Source organism: Protopterus annectens, chromosome 1.part0 (genome assembly GCF_019279795.1).
Source record: "Protopterus annectens isolate FY-2018-M chromosome 1.part0, PAN1.0, whole genome shotgun sequence".
Lineage (NCBI taxonomy): Eukaryota > Metazoa > Chordata > Ceratodontiformes > Protopteridae > Protopterus > Protopterus annectens.
In genome coordinates, this window is record NC_056725.1 from 1,748,511,916 (window position 1) to 1,748,537,766 (window position 25,851).

At 40.9% G+C, this 25,851-nt stretch overlaps 1 protein-coding gene across 1 annotated transcript in view; it reads left to right on the forward strand.

Annotated features, from left to right (window-relative positions):
• Positions 1-25,851, forward strand: part of IGF2R (insulin like growth factor 2 receptor) — a 2,372,344-nt gene that overhangs the window by 1,147,574 nt on the left and 1,198,919 nt on the right. The window contains exon 19 of the mRNA XM_044074918.1: positions 14,704-14,805. Coding sequence (XP_043930853.1) covers positions 14,704-14,805 — 102 coding nt within the window. The remainder of the gene's footprint in view (positions 1-14,703; positions 14,806-25,851) is intronic.

Below are 25,851 nucleotides of genomic sequence, written 5' to 3' on the forward strand. Positions count from 1 at the left end.
AGGAGTCTATCAGCATGCCACATCTTGACTTGGCAATATTTGCCCACTTTTCCTTGCAAAAGCACTCCAAATCTGTCAGATTGCAAGGGCATCTCTTGTACACAGCCCTCTTCAGGTCATGCCACAGATTTTCTATTGGATTTAGGTCTGGGCTCTGGCTGGGCCATTCCATAACTTTAATTTTCTTCTGGTGAAGCCGTTCTTTTGTTGATTTGGATGTATGCTTGGTGGTCATTGTGTTGAAAGGTGAAATTCCTCTTCATCTTCAGCTTTTTAGCAGACGCCTAAAGGTTTTGGGCCAAAAGTGACTGGTATTCGGAACTTCATAATTTCCTCCACCTTGACTAAAGCCCCAGTTCCAGCTGAAGAAATGTAACCCAAAGCATGATACTGCCACCACCATGCTTCACCGTGAGGATGGTGTTCTTTTGGTGATGCGAAGCGTTGTTTTTGTGCCAAACGTACGTTTTGAAATTGTGGCCAAAAAGTTCAACCTTGGTCTCATCAGGCCATAACACATTTTCCCACATGCTTTTGGGAGACTTGATGTATTGTTTTGCAAATTTTAGCTGGGCTTGGATGTTGTTCTGTGCAAGAAAAGGCTTCCGTCTTGCAACCCTACCCCATAGTCCAGATATATGGAGAATACGGGAGATTATCACATGTAGTACACACCCAGTACTTGCCAGAAATTCCTGCAGCTCCTTCAGTGTTGCTGTAGGTCTGTTGGCAGCTTCCCTAACCAGTTTTCATCTTATCTTTTCATCAGTTTTGGAGGGATGCCCAGTTCTTTGCAGCGTCACTGTTCCATATTTTCTCCACTTTTTGCTGACTATCTTCACTGTGTTCTATGGTATATCCAATGCAGTGGATAGTTTTTTTGTACCCTTCTCCTGACTGATACCTTTTAACAATGAGATCCCTTTGATGCTTTGTAAGCTCTCTGTGAACCATGGCTTTTGCTGTAGCAGGCAACTGAGTAAATGTCAGGAAAATCCTACTATAACAGCTGAACTTTATTTGGGGTTAATCAGAGTATCTTTAATTGATGGCAGGTGTGTACCCAAGAAGACTGAATGCTGTAATTAAATCAAAAGGTGCTTCAACAAAATATTAGTTTAAGGGTGTGCACACTTATGCAACCAGCTTATTGTACGTTTTTTTATTTTCTATATTTTTTACCCTAACAGATTTGTTTTTCAATTGAATTGTACAGGTTATAGGTCACATTAAAGGAGGGAAAAGTTTTGAAATGATTTATTGTGATCTCATTTTTTTATCACAAAAACCTGGCATTTTAACAGGGGTGTTTTTATATCCACTCTGTCATCCTTTTGTTCTCTTCTAAATTGCTTTTCCAGTCTCTCTTCCAAACTTTTCTAACATTCTCTGACTGATTCACATAGTTATGTAGTATTTTATATGCCCTACTAATTATCCCTTTTTAACAGCAGTTTCTGTTCTAGATTCGACTAAAACACCCACCAAAGGGGGTATTTCACTTAATATTCTCCTGTCCCTTTCTCTTTGCCTATACTCTGATATCAATTCCTAATAGGGAAGGCAGTCTCTAGCCTACAGTCTCTAGACCTTCTTGGCCTGATTTTATTCCCATTATCTTTCCCTGTCTAGTTATTTCTTCCCAATGGCTTGGTTCCTTTACCAGTTTTCTCCAGTAAATTCCAGCCTGCTCTTGCCTATTTTCTGTACCCCCTTGCAGTCATCTCCTTTCTCTAGTCTAGTGTTGTCTTAATTCTTAGAATACTTTCTGTTACTTTATGAATAAATTCTTTATGGTTGTTGTTATTCTTAAGGATTTGCATCCAAAATCTCACTCTCTGTTTTTTGACCCCAATGCTTCATCATCATTCCTTTCTATTTTGAATTATAACCTTCTGCTTGAATAATGCATATGAGCCGTAAATGTTTAGTGCTAATATAGCCCTTCAAATTAGGTAATCTTAAAGCAAGTTGTTCTATTGGTGGGATCAACTTATCCCAGTTAGTTGTTGCCCTCTTCCTCCTCCAGATAAATTAATTCAACTCTTTATTACTTATTGTCCACAACTTATAAACTATGCTTGACTCGTATATAAAATATGAAAGGGATGTAAAACATTTTCACTGCTTGTATCTTACTGTCTATATCCATAAAAAGGAGGTTCCACTTTCTCAGTTTTTGTATTATCTTTTCATTTCTTCCCACTTATCCTTAGCTGCTATGACAGAAACCTTTTTAATCCGTACTCCTATACACTTTATTTTATTGCGTCCTTGTAAATGTGGGTACTGCTGAACCAAGTCATGTGACAGTACATACTTTAAGGCTAAATCTTTTGATTTATCTTCATTAATTTTCTATCCTGAAAAGACAAGAAATTGTCTGATAATGTTCCACACCACCAAAATGTCCTTTTCTGGATTTGTCAAGTGCAAAATAATATCATCTGCAAATGAAGCAAACATTTCATGATTACCATGCCAGTTATGTCATTGAATTTCTGAGTTTATTACTTTCTTTGCCAGTGGTTCTAAATATAAAGCAAATAAAGGGGAAAGAGAACCTCCCTGTCTGGTAAACTCTGTTCAAACACAACTTAGCAAAGAGGACCCCTAACAATTTAATTCTTGTCCTCAGCCCTTCATATATCCTAATTAACATTATTATTGTGTTAGGGAATGCAAATGCTTCCATTCCCTACTCATAAAATCCCAGTTTACTCTGTCAGATGCTTGTTCTGCATCAAGACAAACTAACAACAGAGATATTTTTATATTATTCTTCCCTGTTGATCATCATTGTTCTATTTGTCAGATGTTTGCCTCCCCTCCACAAAAACTACATTGATCCAGATCTATCAATATTGGCAACACCGTTGCTATTCATCATCATTTTTATCTTGTCTTCTGTCTTAACTGTTAGCTTTTGAGCCTCATATTCCTCTTTTGTTGGCATGATTTAGCTTTCCATAAATATTTCCATTTGTGCTATTTTCTTGATATCCTTGTTTCTCTGCTCTATACAATTTTTCATAACATTTCAGAAATATCTCTAATACCTCTACAAGATGTATGGTATTTTCCTTCTGATAGGCTCTCTAGGTTTGGCAACAACCATTTATTTCTACTGCTTGGTCATTGTGCTAAAGTTATTATAAAAAATAGTTGCTTAACAGCAATCTTTCTAGCTTCATGAATGTTATCAGGATAATCCCTTACTTTCTCTTTAGCACTCTGCATTTGTAGTTGTTCTCGTTCTGTTATTCCCCTTATTCTGCAGTATTTTAACCTTTGTCAGCCACTGTAAGTAATTACTATTACATGCTAAGTATGTCTTTCTCTTTTTATCTCCTGTTTCTAAACTCCTTTTTTTATCCCACTCACTTGCTATAAGTTCTGAAGATATTTACATCTTCCATAATAACTCCTGAATAATTTCCTCTACCCATTCCTTAAATTCCTTTCTTTAACAGGTAGGTGGGAAAGCGCCAGTCTCTCATGTTTTACTTCATTACCACACATTTTTAAATTAGTTTTTATTGGTGCATGGTCTGAAATAGTTATTGGATGAGTATCAGAGTTTTCAGTTAAATCCAAATGCTCCTGTGAAATATAATTTCAATCTAGGCTAGCCCAATTATTGTACAATGGAGAAGAACATGCAGTCTCTGTCCAAGATGTTCATCGTGTTTCACTGTTGCAGTCATTACTCTTGGATTATCCTGCTGGCAGACTACCCGCAGTCGGCCAGAATTCCAAAGTCTACGTCCGGTGTCGGTTGCTGTTGCCTCCTCCCTGACGTCAGTGCGCCAGAGGTATAAAAGACGCAGCCGACACCATTTTCTTCAGTCTTTCTTGCTGCGCGGTGCCCAAAGCAAAAGCAGTTCGCAAGTGCCGGTTGGCCGACTCCTGAGATTTTCACAGACGAATTTCAGATCCGAAGTCTTCATTAAAGCTAAGTATCCCGTTGGGGAAACTTTTTTCTTGCTCCAGACCAATGTCAGAAAAAGTTAACAATTGTATTTCTTGTGGGGAGCAAATACCTCATAAGGATTTTCATTCTTAACTGTATTCCTTGCCTAGGCCCTGATCATAACGTTGCTAGCTGTCGGTTTTGTGCTAGATTCAACCAACGCACTATTAAGCATCGGTTTGATTTTGCTTTTCATTACTTTGGCTGAAAATTCAATTATATAATGCCGTCAGAACAGCCGACGACCGGAGTTTCTAAAAAACACAAGGAAAAAGAGAAGGACAGGCATCCGAGATCCAAAACTGATGACGAGGCTTCTGCTAAGCCAGTCGCCGGTTTTCAGTGAGGCACTTCCGCAGCCCCTGACGCCCGCTACCTCAGAGCCACAGGCCGCTGATGACTCCCACGTGGAGCCAACTAGGCCTCTGGATACTCAAGGTATTGGACACTCTGAAATCATTCCCTCAGATGGGTCCAGAGCCGCTGAGCAGGCATCGGCTTCTGAGGGTGTTTTCAGACCTACACAGCTATATGTAAAGCCTACTTCAGCTTCTAAAGCAAAGACTAAAGCAGCTTTAAAGACAAAGAAACAAGTACAGCATTCTCCAGGACAAACTTCCATGCCTAAGAAACAGATGCTCAAAATGGCCGAAGACCTTATTACCTAGATCAGGGGTTCCCATCCCCCTCCTGACAAGAGGCCTAGGCAAGAGACAGACTATGACTCTTCAGATCAGGTTTCCATTTTCTCTGACTCCTCTTCTGTACAGGAATATTCTCTTCCTCCCTATGAGGATTCTGATGCTGAAGAATCCATTCCTTCAGCCTCTCCTCCTGAGGATTATTCTTTTGGGGAAACCCTGCATACCATGAGGGAGCACTTCCACTGGGAGAGCCAAGATTACTCAGAATCAAAGAAAAGGCTTAGAGATTTTCTTTTACTTCCTCAGCACAGACCTCTTGCTATTCCCCTGTGCTAGACATTGTAGAAGATGTATTTTCAGAGTCCGGCCTATCTCCAGACTCCTTACCTCCAGCTCCTGTTAAACCAGACAGATACTACAGGGTTCCAGATTCACATAAATTTCTTTATAAAAACCCTGCTGCTGACCCAGAAACTATTTTTAAGGGTCCCAAAGGGGTTAAGGCCGCTACTGCAAAAAACCCTATCCCTTCTGACAGGGATTCAAGGGCACTAGACAGATGGGGGAAAAAGGTTTACACTTCTGCTACTTTGGCTGTGAGGGCTTTAAATTGTCAATTTCATATGATTAAATATCAGCAATACTTAATGTCACTGTTAAAACAGAAAATGTTGACCAATTCTGATTGTGCAGAAAATAAGGAAATGCAGGATTTATTGCATGCAACTGAACAAGTGGGAAAGCATACTTTGCAATGTGGTTTTGATTATCTGGAGGCCTCTTGCAGGGCCGCAGTTACGGGTTCTGTCATTAGGAGGCATACTTGGTTAAAGGAACAAAATCTGCCTGATCATGTTAAAGCAAAATTATTAGATGCTCCATTACAGCATGATACTTTATTTGGTGTTAAAGCAGAGGAGGTTTTGAAGAAAATGGAGGACAAAGTGAAATCTATGCAAACAGTAAAGGAATTTTTAAAGGTTCAGCCACCAAGATTTAGCAGGAACTGGCCTACAAAAAATTGCTCCTTTCCAGTGTCGGACAGGCCACAAAGAGGCAGATACAGACGTCCCAGAGGCAGATCCCAGCCCCATGGCTCATACAGGCCTAAACAGTGGGGCGCTTCTACCTCCAAAAGTGGAGAAGACAAAGCACAGCCATACGGGAAACAGTCCCAGTGACTTGCCTCTGCCAGCACCAAGCACTTATCTTCCAAAAAGAGGCTTAGGGATTTTCTTCTTCTTCCTCAGCATAGGCCTTTGACTATACCTCCTGCATTAGACATTGTTGATTATGTTTTCTCAGAATCAAGCATGGCTCCTGATTCCCTGCCTCCGGCTCCTAGTAAGCCAGACAGATATTACAGGGTTCCTGACTCCCACAAATTTCTTTTCAAAAATCCTGCTGCTGACCCTGAAACTATTTCTCAGGTTCCCAAGGGTGTTAAGGCTTCTACAGCCAAAAATCCTACCCCTTCAGATAGAGACTCCAGGGCGCTGGATAGATGGGGTAAGAAGGTTTATACGTCTGCAACCTTGGCAATCAGGGCTTTAAACTACCAGTTTCATATGCTTAAATATCAACAGCATGTTATGGGCGTACTTAAACAGAAAATGATGTTGATTTCTGATTGTGTGGAAAATAAAGAGTTACAGGATTTATTGCATTCAGCAGAACAGGTTGGAAATCATACTTTGCAATGTGGTTTTGATTCCTTGGAGGCCTCTTGCAGGGCCGCCGTAACTGGATCTGTGATAAGAAGGCATACTTGGCTCAAGGAGCAAAATCTGCCTGATCTTGTTAAAGCTAAATTGTTGGATGCTCCTTTACAGCAGGACAGTCTATTTGGTAATAAGGCAGAAGAGGTTTTAAAAAAGATGAAAGACAAAGCTAAATCTATGCAAACTCTAAAATATTTCTTGCAAGTGCAGCCACCCAGGTTCAGTAGACACTGGCCTACTAAGAATTGGTCCTTTCCGGTGTCCAACAGAGCCACTCAGGCCAAACCCAGACGCTCCAAAAGCTCCAGGTTTCAGTCACAAGAATCTTAACGTCAAAACAATAGGGTGCCTCCACCTCCAAGTCAGGAGGTTTCAAAGCACCACCCTACAGTAAACAGTCTCAATGACTTTCCTCTGCCATCTCCAAGCTCTTATCTTTTGGCAGCCCCTTTGGGGGGAAAACTAGCACTTCATGCTCAAAATTGGCATCTAATTACCCAGGACATGTTGGTCTTAAATATAGTATTCCAGGGGTACAGATTTCATTTCCACACATTGCTAATTCCAAACAGATGACCAGATCTGCCACCAAATCAGTGGGCAGAGGCCCAGAAACAAGTCATGTCCCTCATGGATATGGGGGCTATTCAACCAGTACCAGAAAAGGAAAAAAGACAAGGTTTTTATTTAAGACTTTTCCTGGTACCCAGAAAAGACAAATCATGGCGTCCAATTCTGGACTTATCCATTCTAAATACTTTCCTGGACATTCCAAAATTCAAAATGAAGCATTACAACAGCTACTGCCTATGCTAGGCAAGAATGCCTGGTTGGTAACTCTAGACTTAAAAGAGACATACCAGCATATCCCAATCAGGGAATCTTGCAGACGATACCTCTGCTTCAAAGCAGGTTATATGCATTACCAGTTCTCTGCACTGCCCTTTGGCTTATCTACTGCGCCCAGGGTCTTCACAAAGTGTCTGGCACCAGTAATTGCATTTTGCAGACAAAGAAAGATTCAAATTTATCCATATCTGGACGATTGTCTCATTCAGGCAGAGGACAAGGACACTCTCTTCTTCAGCATCTGGTGTTTGTAAAAAGACTTCTAGCATGCCTGAATTCCTAGGTGTATAAACGAGAAGAAATCACAACTAGTACCCTCTCAAATAATTACATTCCTGGGTGCAAGCTTGAATACAACTGCCCAGATGGCTTACCTCACGCCAGACAAACAAATTCAATTGACAACATACTTCAAACAATTGGCAACAAAAACCCAGCTATCTGCAAGACAAATTCTGCAGGCTTTGGGGTTCATGGCATCCTGCATTCTACTAATTCCATATGCAAGGCTGCATATGAGGAAACTTCAGTGGTAGCTAAAAAGCTTATGGAGTCAACATTGTCACAGCCTGGAAGCAATGATGCCTCTCATTCCCTGCCTGCAACAGGAGTTCCTTTGGTGAGCAGAGGCATGTCACCAAAACAAGGGTCTATCATTCATTCTACCCCCTGCCACCCAAACCCTAACTACAGATGCATCAGACTATGCCTGGGGGGGCCCATCTGGCAGGGGAATGCATTCAGAGCAAATGGAGCCCAAATCAAATGCATCTACATATCAACCAGAAAGAAATGCTAGCTGTACAGCCTTCAAGGACTTCCTTCATCCAGGACGTCTACTGATAAAGACGGACAACACCACAGTTATGTGGTACATAAACAAGCGGGGGGGGGGGTACCCACTCTACCCCCTTTGCAGATTAGCCATGGCCTTGTGGAACACAGCCTTAACTTAAAAAATACATCTTAAAGCTGAATTCCTGCCAGGAAAGCAAAATTCTCTGGCAGACGACTTAAGCAGAAATCTTATGAACCCACATAAATGGAAACTGGATCCACAAATCTTCAGCATGGTGACATGAAAATGGGTGAGCTCAGACATAGATCTATTTGCCTCTCCCCAAAACTACCAGTTGGACAAATTCTGCACAAGAACTCATCACAAAAAAGCATGGAAAGTGGATGCTCTATCCTTCAGCTGGAAAAACCTATCAGTCTATGCCCCCACACACACACACACACACCTCTACTCTCCAAGGTTTTACTAAAAGTCAGTCAGACAGGAAAAAACAAAAATGATTCTGATTGCTAAGGACTGGCCTCGCCAACACTGGTACCTGCTTCTAAGGAATATATCACACCTTCCACCGTGGTACTTGCCTCAAACTCCTCATCTATTGTCTCAGCAGAACTGTGAAGTTCTGCACAATCAGCTCCAAACTCTGAATCTTGCAGCATGGCTAATCAACTAATTTCACTAATCACATCTCTCGGTAAACCTGTGATGGGTGTCATTTTGGAGGCTAGAAGGCCTAGTACTAGAAAATCTTATGCTGATAAATGGAAGAGATTCTGTGCTTGGAACCAAACACAAGGAATAGACACAGCAAAGCCCGATATTCCTCAGATTTTGCAATACTTAACTGAGATGCTTCACAAGGGCCTATCCTTTTCTTCAATAAAAATCCATGCCTCTGCCATCTCTGCTCATTACAACACAGGCCTCCTCTTTTTTCTCATCCCCTGCTAAAGCAGTACCTCAGAGGGGCCAAAAGTTTAAGGCCTCCCAGGAAAGCACCAACTCCTGCATGTGACCTCAATTTTGTGCTGGAAAAAACTCACCCTACCCCCTTTTGAACCGGCTGCTACTGTGGATATAAAATTTCTTTCTTGGAAGACAGCCTTTCTTTTAGCAGTCACTTCAGCTAGAAGGGTTTCAGAACTACAGGCTCTCATGGCAGTGAAGCCTTTCATTATCTTTTACCCGGACAGGGTGGCCCTCAGGACCAAACCTTCTTTTATGTCTAAGGTGGTATCCAGTGTGGCTCTTAACCAGACCATTCATCTGCCAACTTTTTTCCCAAATTCCCAGAACAAGGGGGAGCGGATTCTCCATTCATTGGATGTACAGAGACCACTAAGATTCTACTTAAACAGGACAAAATCTCTAAGAAAGTCTGAGCAACTACTGGTGGAATTTGCTGCAGGAACAGAGGGGAAGGCTATATCAAAGCAGACTATTTCAAAATGGATAAGCTATTGTATTAATTTTTGCTACTTGCACCATGGTAAACCTGTGCCCGAGGGGATCAGATCCCATTCCACCAGGGCTGCGTCTACTTCTGCAGCCTTTCTCAGAGGGGTTCCTACCAGAGACATTCTAGAAGCTGCTACTTGGAGCTCAGTTCATACGTTCACAAAGCATTACCATTTACCTCTCTTTTTTAAATCCAGGGCAGGCTTTGCCACTGCAGTCCTGCAGGGCCTTATAGCTGCTCCTAATGCTGTTTAATTCCATCCTCCCATCCATAGCTTTGAGATTCTACCCAAATGTAATGACTGCAACAGTGAAACACGAAGAACATAGTACAGTTGTGTACACTTACCATAAATGTAGATGTTCGAGTGTATTCACTGTTGCAGTCCAGGTTACCCACCCGCCAGCCCCCTTTCTTCTCTATTATTATATCTCTTCTTTCCTTCACTATGCTCCCTTTGTGGTGTATTTGCTTTTAGGTGAAGGTAATTTTTTTGTGTTCTAAAGTACATGTGTGTGTATATGTATGTATGTGTATATGTATATATATATATATATATATATATATATATATATATATATATATATATATATATATATATATATATAAAACAACAAGCAGCACTGAGACCACGGCCAGGGCAGGTATATTCCACTACCACTTCTCAACACATAAGTTTGTTTGTTGCAACACCTACGGGTGTTTGCTTACAATTGTACTCCACATATAAAAAAGCTCAGGAAGACACTCAGTTGAACAGCCATAAGATGAATATTTCAAACATATTGTCTTCCCAAGCACAACGTATATAATCAACCCTACTTGAATATCGGCAAGTGTTGTTCATTTCAGTTACCATAGACGACAACTGCATTCATTAAAACCATCAAGTATTTATTCACATCGAACAATAACGTAAAAATAAAAACAAAAATAAAAAACAAAACAGAACAAAGGATAAGTGCTTTCAGGTCTCCTCAGTGACCCTTCATCAGATCCATGTATACTGTGCAGTTAGTGCCTGTTTAAAAATTACTGTCTACTAATAGAATGCTAGATGACGGGTGATGTCACATCACACACATCTTCTCAAACCACTCCTCTTGAGCGCTGGTTTCATGGGACATGTAGTGTTCAGTCCCGGTCTTCTGTGGGCTTGTAGTCTTCCAATCCAATACATTTTTTTCCTGCTCCAATCTGTTGTTGTTGTCACCTCCCCTTTCCAAGGTGAGAACAATTCTAAGCACTCTGAACTTGAAATTATGTCCTTCATTGTCCCTGACATGTTTGGCAAGAGGATTCTTATAATCTTTGAGCCTGATGTCACTTATGTGTTTGGATAGTCTTTCCTTAAGTTGTCTTACTGTCTTTCCAACATAGAAATGGCCACACAATGAACATGTGGCCAAATGTACTATATTTTTTGTGTTACAATCAGCATAGAAACTACAGGTGTATTTCTTTTTGGTAATGGGATGCTCAAAGCTGTTCTCTGTGCCTATATACCTGCACATAGTACACCTTCTACATGGAAATGTCCCTCTTCTATCAGACTTGACACGTGGTACTAGATAATCTTCTTTGCATAACCTATTTTTCAGATTACTTGCATTCCTATAACCAAACTTAGGTACCTCACCAATCACTTCTTTGCATTCTTCACTTGAAAATAGTATCTTCCAGTTCCTTCGAATAATGTTACATATCCCCTCAGTATCTGTTGTGTGTGTGGGAATCATTTTAACTTCTCTTTGCTCATTCCTGTTGTTTCTTGAAGGTGCACCTGCTTGTTTTCCTTTCCGGTATGGCTTACCTCTCGTTTCTCTTTCTAACAGCACATTGTGTCTCATTCTCACTATCTCTTCCTCTCTGTATCCTCTCTCCTCCAAGTGTTCAGACATATCATTCATAGCTCTACCAAGGGTTGCATCATTCGAATGTATCCTAGATGTTCTAAGGAATTGACCTCTCATAACATTTCTGTATGTATATTTTGGATGCATGCTGTTCCATGGTAGTATATTGTTCTTCCAACATTCTTTTTTAAATAGGCTGGTTTCTGTGTTCCCCCCTTCATCTTGTAGTAGTCTCACATCTAAAAAGTCCATTTGACTTTCATTACTCAGAATAGTAAACTCAAAAAAATTGGTGCTATTCTCTAAATATCTGTGGAAATTGTTGAGCTCCATGACATCACCTTCCCATAAAATATAAATATCATCCACAAATCTCTGGTATATCTTTAAGCATTTACTCCAAGGATTGTTTTGATATATTACTTTATCTTCCTATTGTGCCAACACTATGTTAGCATAGCTGTTGGCGCATGGCGTACCCATTGCCACACCACATAGTTGTATGTAGAATTTACTGTTGAAAATGAAGACGTTGTTCTCAAGTATCAACCTCATTAGCTCACATATGACTGTGATTTTATTTTCTTCATAGTCTCCTTTATTCAACATGAACTCTCTTAATGCGGCTAGCTATGCCATAGTTATTGGGAATGCTTGTAAATAAACTCTTGATATCCATACAGACCATTAAGTGTTTCTTCTTGTCTTTTTTATTCTTCATAGATGCACTTAATTTCTCAATAAATGCTTCCGTATCTTTCAGAACTGCTGGTGCTTTTACTAGCTCTTGCTTGATATGGTTCTCCACATATATAGAGGCTGGCTCAATGATCCATCCTGCCCCTGCCACAATAGGTCTCAATGGTGGTCTCTGTGGATTTTTATGTATTTTAGGAAGGCATTTGAATGTGGGAGTCAGTGGAAACTCCCCCTGCAGATAGTTACATAGCTCAAGTGATATTTGACCCCTTTCTTTCATTCCTTCTGTGTGCAGCCTCATCTTCATTTTGATCTTCTCTAAGTCACAGTGGTTTATTTCTTTATACGAGGAAACATCCTGTAATAAAATTGTTACTTCCTCTATATATTTATCACTGTCCATTAGGACCACACCTCTCCCTTTATCAGCAGGTCTAATTGTTATTTTCCTCTAATTCGTTTAGAGCCTGTCGCTCTTCCTTTGTAATATTGAAGGACCTTTTTCTATTGTTCTGTATATATTCCAAATTATCTTTTTCACAGACATTCAGGAAAGTATCCATAACTGCACTATTCTGTGGTACAAAACAACTTGGTTTCTTGAATAGGTCTAATTCCATTCCTTTATTATTCTTATACATGTTTTTAACATAACATCTTGTCCAAACATCTTCAGGCTCAATATTACTTCATTCTCTTCCATACCTCTCGTGGGTATACATTTGAGGCCCTTGTTGAGAATACTCTTATGTGCATTGTTTAACTGAAAAGATGACAAATTCAAAAACAAACTATCATTGATTTGCTGAGCTTTTTTATATGTGGAGTGCAATCGTAAGCAAACACCCGTAGGTGTTGCAACAAACAAACTTTTGTGTAGAGAAGTGGAAGTGGAATATACCTGCCCTGGCCGTGGTCTCAGTGCTGCTGCTTGTTGTATTCATACTTTATTTTTTAGCAGTACACGGCTGTTTGGTATATATATATATATATATATTTTTTTTTTTTTTGCTCCCCATTTGGGGGGGGGGGGCATTGGCTGCATGTTTTATACCCCTGATGACCTGACGTCATGGAAGAGGAGACAGCAACCGACGCAAGACCCAAGACTTTGTTATTCAGGCCGACTGAGGGCAACCTGCCAGCAGATTACCCAAATGTAATGACTGCAACAGTGAATACACTCGAACATCTACATTTATGGTAAGTGTACACAACTGTACTTTACTTGCCTTTTCTGAGATTACAATAAACGCCTTGCTAAAATATTGATAGGACAGGTTTTATAGCTCCTGTCTCATGTTGTCTTTTGTCAGCCACTCAGACATAAAAGTGAATTTGTAGTGGCACACACTTGCCTTATATTTATTTGTAAATAAGTTTAACACTATTAAAGTCTAGCACTGTATGTTTTGTATGGTAGTAACGCATGGACCTATATATCTATCTGTTAGCAACTCTCCAACAGTACTACTTTTGTGATATCTGGAAGTCTGTGTTTATTTTCCCTGACAATGACTTATGTGTAGTTACCTTTATGTATTAGACCCATCACCTTTCTGTAAGGCTTTTATATTTAATGGCATCTTAAATGGTACATCGATGCATATTCTTTTCCGTTAAGATTGCCTTTCACTTTGTGCTGGCATGCTGAAGTTACAGCCAGTTATTGTTACTTTAGTAGCTGCCACTGCGTAAGCAAACCTACTCTACATGGCCATTTCTACCCACAAGCAGCAGTTCATAGTACTTCAGAGTACAGCTAAAGGCTGATGTCACTCATCAAGCACTTGAGTGTGATTTGTGGTGACAACATCTTTTCAGTGGTGAGTGTGTCTGTGGACTGTTCAACAACATGTATTGTTAGTTTGTTGTGCCAGTCTGAAAATTCTTAGAAATGATTATGTAGTATAGATGCTAAACTGAACTAGCACCATTGCTTAACGTCAAAATCACTGAAAGAGATTGCTTTTGGGAATTATTCTTACAATTGCTGTAATGCAGCTGTTTATTTTTCTAGTTAAAAAATGTCTGCCTTTAGAAGACTTTACTTTTATCTCAGGCTTGCCATCAATGCCCACTCTTGGGTATTTGGTGTCTTGAAGGCCAGTGTCCACTCTCCGGATGGTGTTGCCGACGTGTGACATTTTCACAGTGCAGGTAAAACTTTGTTGTTATGAAAGGAGTCATATGAAATGTGACTATTCTTGCATCCATTTGTCTACGTTACCCATTTTAACCAGTGTAGTACCATAGGAAGTCAGAGTCTGTCCTGGCAAGCAGTGGGAATAAAGCAGCATTCCGTGCTGGAGGGTGCACTAACCATTGCAGGTTACATGCACATAGTTAGTGACTCGCACCTTTTCACAATTTGAACATTGCCACTTTACCTTTCTTTGTCTTTTGGATGTGTTAGAATTCAGACTCCAACAGGGAAGACAGCCGAAGTCTGCAATAGAAGTCACTTTAACTGGGAATCAAACTAGAAGACCAAGAATTTTGACAAACCTACGTCAGCAAATTGTTTGCAGTTGTTCTAATAAGATGTGAATATTCATTTGCAGTACATGAGTATGATGTTCTTTGTGGTCTAGATTGCATTCCTCAAAAAAATGCAGTGCCTTTAGATGAATATGTCTGTAGTTCATTCTGAAGACTAAAGTAGATACTTTATACAAAGTAATTGAAAGCACTTTTTTACAGGTTGATGGTCCAAAATTCATTGAAAATCAAGAATGTTTAGTCACCTTTCTGTGGAATACCAAGGCTGCCTGCCCAATTACAACAGTAGAGGACAGAAATCAAGTAAGTGAAGTCCAAGTGAATTGCTACTCATTGTCTGCTTTTTGCAAGATCTCTCTTCTGATTTGAGGGGCGAGAAAGTATTCAGTATTCTGTTCACACTTTATGTTCTCACCCTGATGCCTGGTCTTTTGCATATTTTAATATTTTGAGCAGCAATAGACCTATCAGTTCTTCTGTGGTGTTATAAAGACAATGGCATTTATTTATGTATTTATATCTGTTAGTGGTTGACAACATTCTCTGATGGGATGAGTCCCATTTACAATGGAAGCCCAGAGAAGAAGTGCTGACAAACTGTGTAGCTACTTTAAGTGCAGTTTAACAGTATTACACAGTAATAAGCAGGTGTATTGACCAAATGATCTACAGTGGTGACCACATCATTGGTCTTAAAATTTAGCTGAACGTGATTGTAGTTTGATTAGCCTAATGAATTCAATACAGATAAAAGGCTGCCTCTTTTAATTTGTTATTTTGGTTACAGTGGTGTATTAGACTGATTTTTTTTTCTGTGACTGACAATGCATTTAGCGGTAGAAATACTATTATTGTTGTTGTTGTTGTGTCTTTCGGCTTTTCCCGGTTAGGGGACGCCACAGCAGAACTCCGGTCCGCTAGTGATTGGTAGCTGATTTTTATGTGCCGAGTTACCAGCCCTGACGCACAACCTTCAACGAAGGTATGCCCATTCACGCATGTCTCCACGCAGAAAACGCTCTAGCTGAGAATCGAACCGGACAGCGTTTTACTGTGAAGCGACAACGCTACCGCAGCACCACCACCTGTAATGTCATGTAATTCATCTTTACTGCTATTTAAACTATTTTCCTGCAAGTGTCAGAAGTTGTCATGAATTATTTTGTGCCAGTGATGTACCAGTGAATAGCAGTAAACTGTGACTGCATTCACAGCATCTTTAGATTAACAAATCTTTGACAGATGAGAAATGTCTGAAAAAGAATTCAGAAGGGAAAATTATTTAAATAATGAAGATAAAGGAAAAGGAGTATCATAAATATTAATATAGTGGGGGAGAGTTGTATCATAAATATTAATATAGTGGGGGAGAGTTGTATCATATAAATATTAATATAGTGGGGGAGAATTGTATCATAAATATTAATATAGTGGGGGAGAGTTGTATCATAAATAGTTGTATCATAAATATTAATATAGTGGGGGAGAGTTGTATCATAAATATTAATACAGTGTGGGGAGAATTGTATCATAAATAGTATCATAAATATTAATATAGTGGAGGAGAGTTGTTTCATAAATATTAATATAGTGGGGGAGAGTTGTATCATAAATATTAATATAGTGGGGGAGAGTTGTATCATAAATAGTTGTATCAGAAATATTAATATAGTGGGGGAGAGTTGTATCATAAATATTAATATAGCGGGGGAGAGTTGTATCATAAATATTAATATAGTGGGGGAGGGTTGTATTATAAATAGTATCATAAATATTAATATAGTGGGGGAAGAGTTGTATCATAAATATTAATATAGTGGGGGAGAGTTGTATCATAAATATTAATATAGTGGGGGAGAGTTGATGTGCAGCTGAGAGAATACATGAAAAACTGAGAATGCAAGAGGAAGAATACTGTTGTGGAGGAAAAAGAAGACATTACATTGTAGTATAAACACAATAAAACCATTTCGGGCTGTAGTTAGAATGAGGGAGGTTTGTGAGGTAGAGCAGGTTAGAGTTCTGTGAGAAAACTGAGGAAGGCTTGTTGAATGGTGGCAGTAGAAAGGAAAAGCCCAATGAGTTCTTTGTTACCGCAGCTATTCACATCCACTTGAATAAGTGTTGAGCTTTGATTGTTGTCACTTCTAATTTCCTTTGAAAAAGCTATCTTAATACCCAGCATAAATAAGTGGGTGAAATTTTATTTTGCATTGTTGGTACTTCTAATTTCTGCAGGAAGGCCATTCCATATTATGGCATGTAACTAACTACAGAAAATATTTTCATCAAATTTGTTATTGCCACCTTTTAGTGAGCCATGCATTTGATGAGCAAAGGCTTAAAAGGGAGCATGTACGAGTTCAGACCCTTGCTTAGTGAGGGGTGTATACTGTACTGTAGAAGCTTAAAAGCAGATAAAAGTTGAACCATATGTGCTGTACTTTTAAGTGCCAACTAGTTAGGGAAAGCTGGTGGTATGTTCTTCTTCTTGAAAATGTCACAACTTTTACAGATTTATGATAAGATTTAAGATTTTTGACTCTCTAGGATGAAAAGGTTTTGTGTATAAGAAAGCCAAAAAATAGTTTAGATATTACCAGTGGTTGTATTAGTTTGTCTAGTTTCTGAATTTAGGAAGGACCTTACATGTTGTAGAGCACCAGGTGTCCGGTTTGGCATTTTTATGGAATTTATGTAGAAGTCAAAATGAATGGGAAGCCAAGATGTTGTTGTCTTTCGGCTTTTGGGGATCGCCACAGCAGAACTCCAGTCCGCTAATGATTGGCAGTAGATTTTCCCAAACGCTGAGGTGCCAGCTCAACTTTCAACCTTCAGCGAAGGCACACCCATTTACGCATGTCTTCGAATGCTCACCCAACCGCGGGGAGGACATGCAGACTCCACACAGAAGGCACTCCCCGCACTCCAGCCGAGAATCGAACAGGAGAACCTCTTGCTGTGAGGCAACAATGCTACCGCTGCAAGATAAGCCTCTTGTATATCATCTTCTGTAAACCATTTTTGTAAGAGCCTCCAAGATGTAGCAATTTTTATGCGTGGGGATTGTACTTTTTGTACACAAGGGCAGAATTTTAGCTTTTGTGCATTTAGGAATAATTCTGAAGCATGTAGCCTTTGTTAAAGACATTAAACTGGTTTGGAAATTTTGTGGTACTGTTACTGAATTATCTTTACAAAAGGTGTACAGATTCATCTAAGTATTGGATTGGTAGGATCGGCTATAGTTTGCAGGCATTTAATTTACAAAAACTGTGAATAACAGTGGGCCTGTTATGGAGTCTTGAGGAGGAACTCTGTTTATGAGATAGGACGTGGAGTTTGTTTTTTTCTACCTGATCATATTTATTCTACCATAAAACAAAAGTGCATGAGAGGGTGGCTGGGGTACTATGTGACGAGAGCCTAGTCTTACTGGCCATATAGCCATATGGATGACCATGTCTGAGGCTTGTGATCCATCTAAAAACAGGAAATCTCCCACAGTAAACCTTTGCATAAATATAGTAATGTTAAACTGCTTCTATCTTTTTCTTTCCGAAATTCATATTTTGTCTCATATGAGATTTTATGAATGTAGGAAGATTTCTAGTGTGTGTGTGTGTGTGTGTGTGTGTGTGTGTGTTTGTGTGTGTGTGTACATGAACAACACTCATGTATTTTAAAAAGAGTATTGAAGATCAAGATGGGCCAGTAATTGGTGAAGTGAACAGGTGCACTGGGAGTTAAAGGTGCACACTCTAAAGAGCTGTACTGGAGGGTATTAGTTAAGGTGACACAGAAAGTGATGATATTTTTATTAACCTTATCTGAATTACCAGTGCATTCATTCCTTAAAGACATAAGACTAGGTTTAATTTGTAAATCTGCAGGGGGGAACTTGACAGTAGAATTATTTGTTTTCATATTGACATCAAACTCCGTTTTTAAGACTAGAGAACTGCATTAAAAATGTATAATTTATCTTAACAGCAGTGGCAGATTATGTCCCACCTGATCTTTGTTGGAGGTTATTGCATATGGTAACAGAAGGATGTCCTCCCTGAGACAGATAGTGTTTATTAAGGGGAGAGAACATAATTGTGTTCTGTTGTTGAAATATTAAAACAATTAAACCAATGCAGTTTAACTGCTAAATTATGTACACCTATGAGTGGCAGAGAGCATATATTTTATGTTTAGAGAAAAAGAGACAGCTGACAAGTATTTAAAACAAGATACAAGACACTGTGTTACCATCCAAGTATACAACTGCCATTTAAGCAGGAACTGCAGTGGTTTTGGAACATTTATTAATGTGCAGCGGTTGGTGTTGTCGCCTCACAGCAAGAGGTTCTCTGGTTCGATTCTCGGCTGGAGCGCCTTCTGTGTGGAGTCTGCATGTCCTCCCCATGATCGAGTGATGTTTAAAGACACGCTGGTAGGTGTATGTGTGAATGGGTGTGCCTTCGTTGAAGGTTGGCCGTTGGGCTGGCACCTCTGCACAGTAAAAAATCTACTGCCAATCATAAGCGGATCGGCATTCTGCTGTGGCGACCCCTAACCGGGCAAAGCCGAAAGACATTACTTTTACTAATGTTAATTCCTTACAATTCTACTTTTACTAATGTTAATTCCTTACAATTCTGAGAACATGGCAAAGACTTTTTTGTGCTTTATTTCTTTTGGCTATTAAGTAGAAGAGAACAAAGAGTTACAACCAGAAGTGAAAGGAGAATTGATGTTGCTTGAACATAAATTGTAGATGAAAGGGATGCCCTTCAAGGATGCATCTGCAGTCCTTACAAATGGGTTGTCCTGTCGTCAGGCAGCCCTTCGGTCGGCCGGATTCCAAAGTCTGGGTCTGGCCTCGGCTGGTGTCGCACTTCACCCGACGTCATAGCTGCAGTTCTTCGGGTATAAAGGCATCAGCCGACGCCATTTTCCTCAGTCTTTCTTGCTGCGTGGCGCCCGAAGCAGAAGCTGTTCGCAAGTGCCGGTCGGTCAGAACCAGAGATTACTACTACAAGTACCGAAGACTTCTAAAAAGCTAAGTACCCGTTGGGGACTCTTTCTTGCCTCAGCCGATGTCAGAAAAAGTGAATAACTGTTTAAATTGTGGGAAACAAATACCTCATAAAGATTTCCACTCTTACTGCTTACTTTGCTTAGGCCCAGACCACGACGTAGCAGCTTGTCTAGCCTGTGCTTCTTTCAACCGACGAACGCTTAGACGTCGGTCGGAATTTGCTGAAGAGTTTTTCGCCCGCTTTTGCTTACATTATGCCGCCGGATACTCCGACTACGCAAATTTCTAAAAACGCTAGAAAAGGACCGACACTCGCGGTCCACGGTTTTCGTCGAAACCGCGGTTAAGCCAACCGAAAGTGTCTCTGTTTCGCTGAAACAGAGTCCACGGTTCTTCCTTCGCCGAAAGCTTGCCACTTACCGAGGCCTCATCCAGCTTGGCTGTATCTGCTGCTGAAATCCCACCTGCTCTTGCAGGTTCACAGGATTTATCCGATACTATCCCTTTGGATATTTCTACCCCTGCACGTGGAGCTGCTAGGCCTCCTGCATCCATGTCGATTAAGGCCTTTGCCAGGGCTAAAGCAGCAAAAACTACCAAAACTGTGCCTGCTAAGACCCCTCTCACAGGCCCAGTTCTAGTTCACAAATGCTTAGTCTAGCAGAGGATCTCATTTCTTTGATCCGGGGATCCCAACCACATCCAGACAGGGCCTCTCACCCTCCTCCAGAGAAGAGGACTAGAGTAGAGCCCCTGAGCCAGTTTCTTCAGATGGCTCCTCTGATGAATCAGATAATTCAAACCCTCCAGAGGCCCCTTTTTCTCCTTATGAGGACTCTGATGCAGAAGAGTCCATTCCTTCTGCCTCTCCGCCTGAGGAATTTTCTTTGGGGAAACCTTGCATGCTATGAGGGAACAATTTCAATGGCAGGGCCAGGATTTTTCAGACTCTAGGAAAAGGCTTAGAACCTTTTGCATTTGCCACAGCATAGGCCTTTAGCCATTCCTCCAGTACTTACTGTTGTGGATGATGCTTTTAATGATGCTTGTACTGCTCCTGATTCTCTTCCTCCGGCCCCTGCTAAGCCCGATAGGTACTACAGGGTTCTGGACACACATTATCATTTGTATAAGGCCCCTTTTGCAGATCCCGAAACTATCTCCCAGGGACCCAAGGCTGTAGCAGCTACCTCTACCAAAAACCCCTCCCTCTGAAAGGGAATCTAGGGCCTTAGAGATGGGGTAAAAAGTTTACACTTCTGCTACTCTTTCAGCTAGGGCCTTGAACTGTCAATTCCACATGATTCAGTATCAGGAATTTATGTTAGACCAGTTAACTAAAAAACTGTCCTCGGATGAACCATTAGACAAAAATCTGTACAGGAAATGGTACATAACATTCAGCAGGTCAGTAATCATTCCTTAAAATGCGGCTATGATGCACTGGAGGCTTCCTTTAGATCAGCCATGACTGGCACAGTGATCAGAAGACATGCATGGTTAAAAGAACAGTCCTTACCAGACCATGTTAAATCAAAGCTCCTAGATGCTCCCATGGATAAGCTTAATTTGTTTGGCTCCCTGCACAGCAGGTGCTGAAGAAGGTGGAAGAGAAAGCAAAATCTGTCCAGACAGTCAAGGATTTCTTGCAGGTCCAGCCTCCAAGGTTTAGCAGGAACTGGCCTTCCAAGAATTGGTCCTTTCCAGACACCTCCAGAGCTCCGAGAGGCAGGAATAGACGCTCAAGAGGCAGGGGTCAATCCAGAGGTGCCTACAGGGGACGTCAGTGGCAGGCTAACAACCAGCGAGGTACAGCCACAGATCCAGCCACCACCACTTCCACAGGACAATCACAGTGACTTGGCTCTGGCACCGCCTACCAGGGAACAACTAGAGGCACCCTTAGGCGGAAGCTAGCCTTATTTTCAGTAAACTGGCATTACATCACAGGAGACAAATGGATTTTACAGACAATAGACCAAGGTTACAGGTTTCACTTCCATACTCTACCAAGGAAGAGAGGAATGTCAAACCTACCTCCAAATCAGAAGACAGAAGCTCTAGAACAAATAACTCACTTACTAAGGATGAGAGCTGTAGAAAGGGTACCATCTATGGAACAAGGGCAAGGATTTTATTCCAGACTCTTCCTGGTACCAAGAAAAGAAAACCAATGGAGGCCTATTCTCGACCTGTCCACTTTAAACACATACCTCATTGTTCCAAAATTCAAAATGCTGACCCTACAGCAGCTTCTTCCCATGCTGGCAAGGAGTCTTGGCTGGTAACTCTAGATCTCAAGGAGGCATACCTGCACGTCCCCATACGACCAAATTGCAGAAGATACCTCAGATTTCTTGCAGGATCAGAGCATTATCAATTCTCAGCATTGCCCTTTGGCTTATCTACTGCCCAGAGTATTCACGAAATGCCTGGCATCAGTAATTGCTCATTGCAGGCTTCAGGGAATTCAAATTTACCCTTACCTGGACGACTGCCTGTTACAAGCGGACAACAAAACAAATTAACAAAAATTTGCAAAGGGTCATTCATCTACTACAAGCCCTGGGATACACAGTCAATATAAAAAAGTCAAGGCTGATACCATCCCAAAGGATAACCTTCTTGGGTGCAGATCTGGACACATCAAAACAAATGGCATTCCTGACAGTAGAAAAACAGGAGCAACTCCCTTTCTACTTCATGGCATTAACAAAGCAGAACCAGCTAACAGCAAGAAAAGTCCTGCAAGCTCTCGGTTACATGGCATCCTGCATAATATTGATTCCACATGCCAGACTACATATTAGAAAGTTACAGTGGTACCTAAGGAATTTATGGTCTCAGCACAAGCACTGCCTAGAAACCCAAATTCCAATAATTCCATGCCTGAAGCAAGAATTCCAATGGTGGGCTCAGGCCTGTCAATCAAACAAGGGACTGCCCTTCCACAGCACTCAACCAAGCCAGACCATCACAACAGACGCCTCAGACCTCGGTTGGGGGGCACACATGCTGGACAAGTGCATACAAGGCTTATGGACTCAAGACCAGCTGCACCTACACATAAATCAAAAGAAAATGCTGGCAGTAAAACTGGCAATTCAGGCATTCAGACCATTTCTTCGACAGGGTCAACTGCTGATAAGGACGGACAACACCACAGTTATGTGGTACATCAACAAACAGGGAGGCACACATTCGTACCCTCTATGCCGGATGGCAATGGACCTCTGGAATGTGGCACTGAGCTTCATCATTCACTTACAAGCAATTTTTGTGCCAGGAAAAGAAAATATACTAGCAGACATCCTATGCAGAACTACCACGGATGCCCACGAATGGATGCTGCATCCGGACATCTTCAAAACCATTACAGGGAAATGGGGACTACCAGAAATAGACTTATTTGCATCCCCACACAATCACCAACTGAAAAAATTCTGCACAAGGATGTACCACCCACTTGCTTGGAAAGTGGACTCCCTATCTTTCAGTTGGAAAAACCTGACAGCATATGCATTCCCACCTCTTCCTTTGATGCACAAAGTGCTATTAAAGATCAAAGAAGACCGTCCAGGGATCATCCTGATAGCTCCAGACTGGCCAAGGCAACATTGGTACCCATTACTGAGGAGTATGTCTCGGGAACAAATATGGCCTCTGCCCCTAGTTCCCTTGCTGTTAACACAGAACAACTTCAAAACCCTGCATCCAAACCTGAAAACACCGCAGCTGGCTGCCTGGAACATTGCATAAGACCAAATAACCCAGATTTATCTCAAAGAGTTAAAGACATTATCTTGGAGGCTCGCAGACCCTCAACAAGAAAAAATTATTCAGCAAAATGGAAAAGATATCTCAGTTGGAGTACTGCAAAAGGAGAGAATGTGTCACTGGTAAACATAGCTAACATCCTGGAATACTTGGCAGAGCTCTTCCACAACGGCCTGTCCTATTCTTCCATTAAGATTCATGCATCAGCTATTTCAGCAGAATACAACTTGGATCCTCCAGTCTTCTCACATCCTCTGCTCAGGCAGTTTCTGAGAGGAATTAAAAATGTAAAACCACCTAGGAAGCCACCATTGCCAGCATGGGACTTGAACTTTGTGCTAGAAAGGTTGACACTCCCTCCTTTCGAACCAGCAGCAACAGCAGAATTACTATACTTATCATGGAAAACTGCTTTCCTGCTTGCAATCACTTCAGCAAGAAGGGTATCTGAGCTACAGGCATTAATGGCAGTACAGCCCTTCCTGATCTTCCATCAAGATAGAGTGTCCATGAGAACTAATCCTACTTTTATGCCAAAGGTGGTCTCCAGGGTATCTTTAAATCAAGCTATCCACCTACCTACATTCTTCCCCAACCCACAGAACAGGGGAGAAAGACTGTTGCATACCTTGGATGTACATAGGCAATTACGTTACTACCTGGACAGGACCAAGAGCAATAGAAAAACTGACCAGCTACTGGTAGCATATGCAACAGGAATGGAAGGAAAAGCAATTTCAAAACAGACAATCTCTAAGTGGATAGGAAATTGCATTAGATTTTGTTACTCCTACCATGGGAAGAAAACTCCAGAAAACATCAGGCCTCACTCTACAAGGGCTACAGCCACTACCACAGCTTTTCTACGAGGAGTGGCTACCAAAGACATTTTAGAGGCTGCTACTTGGAGCTCCGTGCATACATTTGCCAAGCATTATAATTTACCTTTATACTCCAGATCCCGAGCAGGTTTTGCCACTGCTGTTTTGCAAGGGATCTTAACTACACCATAATCTTATTTCTCCTCCTCCCCAGTTTGGCTATGGTATTCTACCCATTTGTAAGGACTGCAGATGCATCCTTGAAGGACATAGTACAGTTTTGTACCTACCATAAATGTAGATGTCCGATAGGCATGCATCTGCAGTCAGGATTACCCACCCTCCTTCCCTCTGTGGTACTCCTAGGGTATTTGCCCATCTTGTAGCTAGCTGGGGAATCTATTATGGTGTATTTGTTTGTATATATGTACATACATGCTTATTTTTTGTTTGCTCTCTACTATTTGGAACCATTTGCATTTATCCAAATTTAGCCTTCCTAGAAGGGCACCTGGCATCTGGGGCAAGAAACACTGAGGAAAATGGCGTCGGCTGATGCCTTTATACCCGAAGAACTGCAGCTATGACGTCGGGTGAAGTGCGACACCAGCCGAGGCCAGACCCAGACTTTGGAATCCGGCCGACCGAAGGGCTGCCTGACGACAGGACAACCCATTTGTAAGGACTGCAGATGCATGCCTATCGGACATCTACATTTATGGTAGGTACAAAACTGTACTTTCTGCTTATTAACATGTCTAATCGGAATGCCCAGTCTAGTTTCAATATGGAGTATTAGCATCTGTGTAATTAGTCTTTGTCTAGCTGGCAGACAGTTAATTGCCATAATTTGACAACAAAAGCTGGAGTGTGGGGATGGACTAGAGTTTTACATGCTAGTAGCATGTTGAAGATGGTATGGGAGCTTTTCCTTCTGTTTTGAAAACAGTCGTCGTATAAGTCCTACTGTTTAAAGTGATTGCTCTTACTCAGGAGGACTGATTGATAAGCAAGTTTATTTTGTAATAGTTTGAAAATTGGGAAGAGTTTGTTCAGAAAGGTAGTTATGGAGACTGTAAAGCTTGCTATGTCAGGCAGTTCTTGGCACCCCAGTTTTTTTTTAACATTACTCCCCAGTATTGAGACTTGTGATGGGATAACCCAGTGGCTGGGGAAAAACAAAAACTAGTATTTTTAGAGCTGCTGTCGAGTACCTGTCATGTGTAATGTATTAGATGATTTACAGATTGTACACTGGAGTGTACATGATCTCTGGGAAATGTTCAAATTAGCTACAGTAGTTACCTATATGTGGATGTTAAAGCCTCCTTTAACAGTGCTGCAGGAATGCACATAAATGACAACAAACATAATTAAATGTAGTTTAGGAAGGGTTTACAGAGGGATTCCTGCTAGTTAATTTGGAAACTGATGCAGAAGCACTGTATTTCTGATAGTAAGGGTCTCTGTGTTAGAGGAGGAGTTTGAAAGACTAATGATATGTAATCGGAGGGGTTACTGATGAGGCAGGAGTATAACTGTAATTAAAATATATGGTCTCCCTAAAACAGCACATGAAGTAGTATAGAAGAGATTAACAGAAGTATTTTTTTTCATCAATGTATTTTATGTGTAGGAGGAAATTAAAATATGATTACTGATCCCAGAGGTACAAGTGCAGGCCCAAGAAAACAGAAAATGTCATGATTAGGCAAATATTTG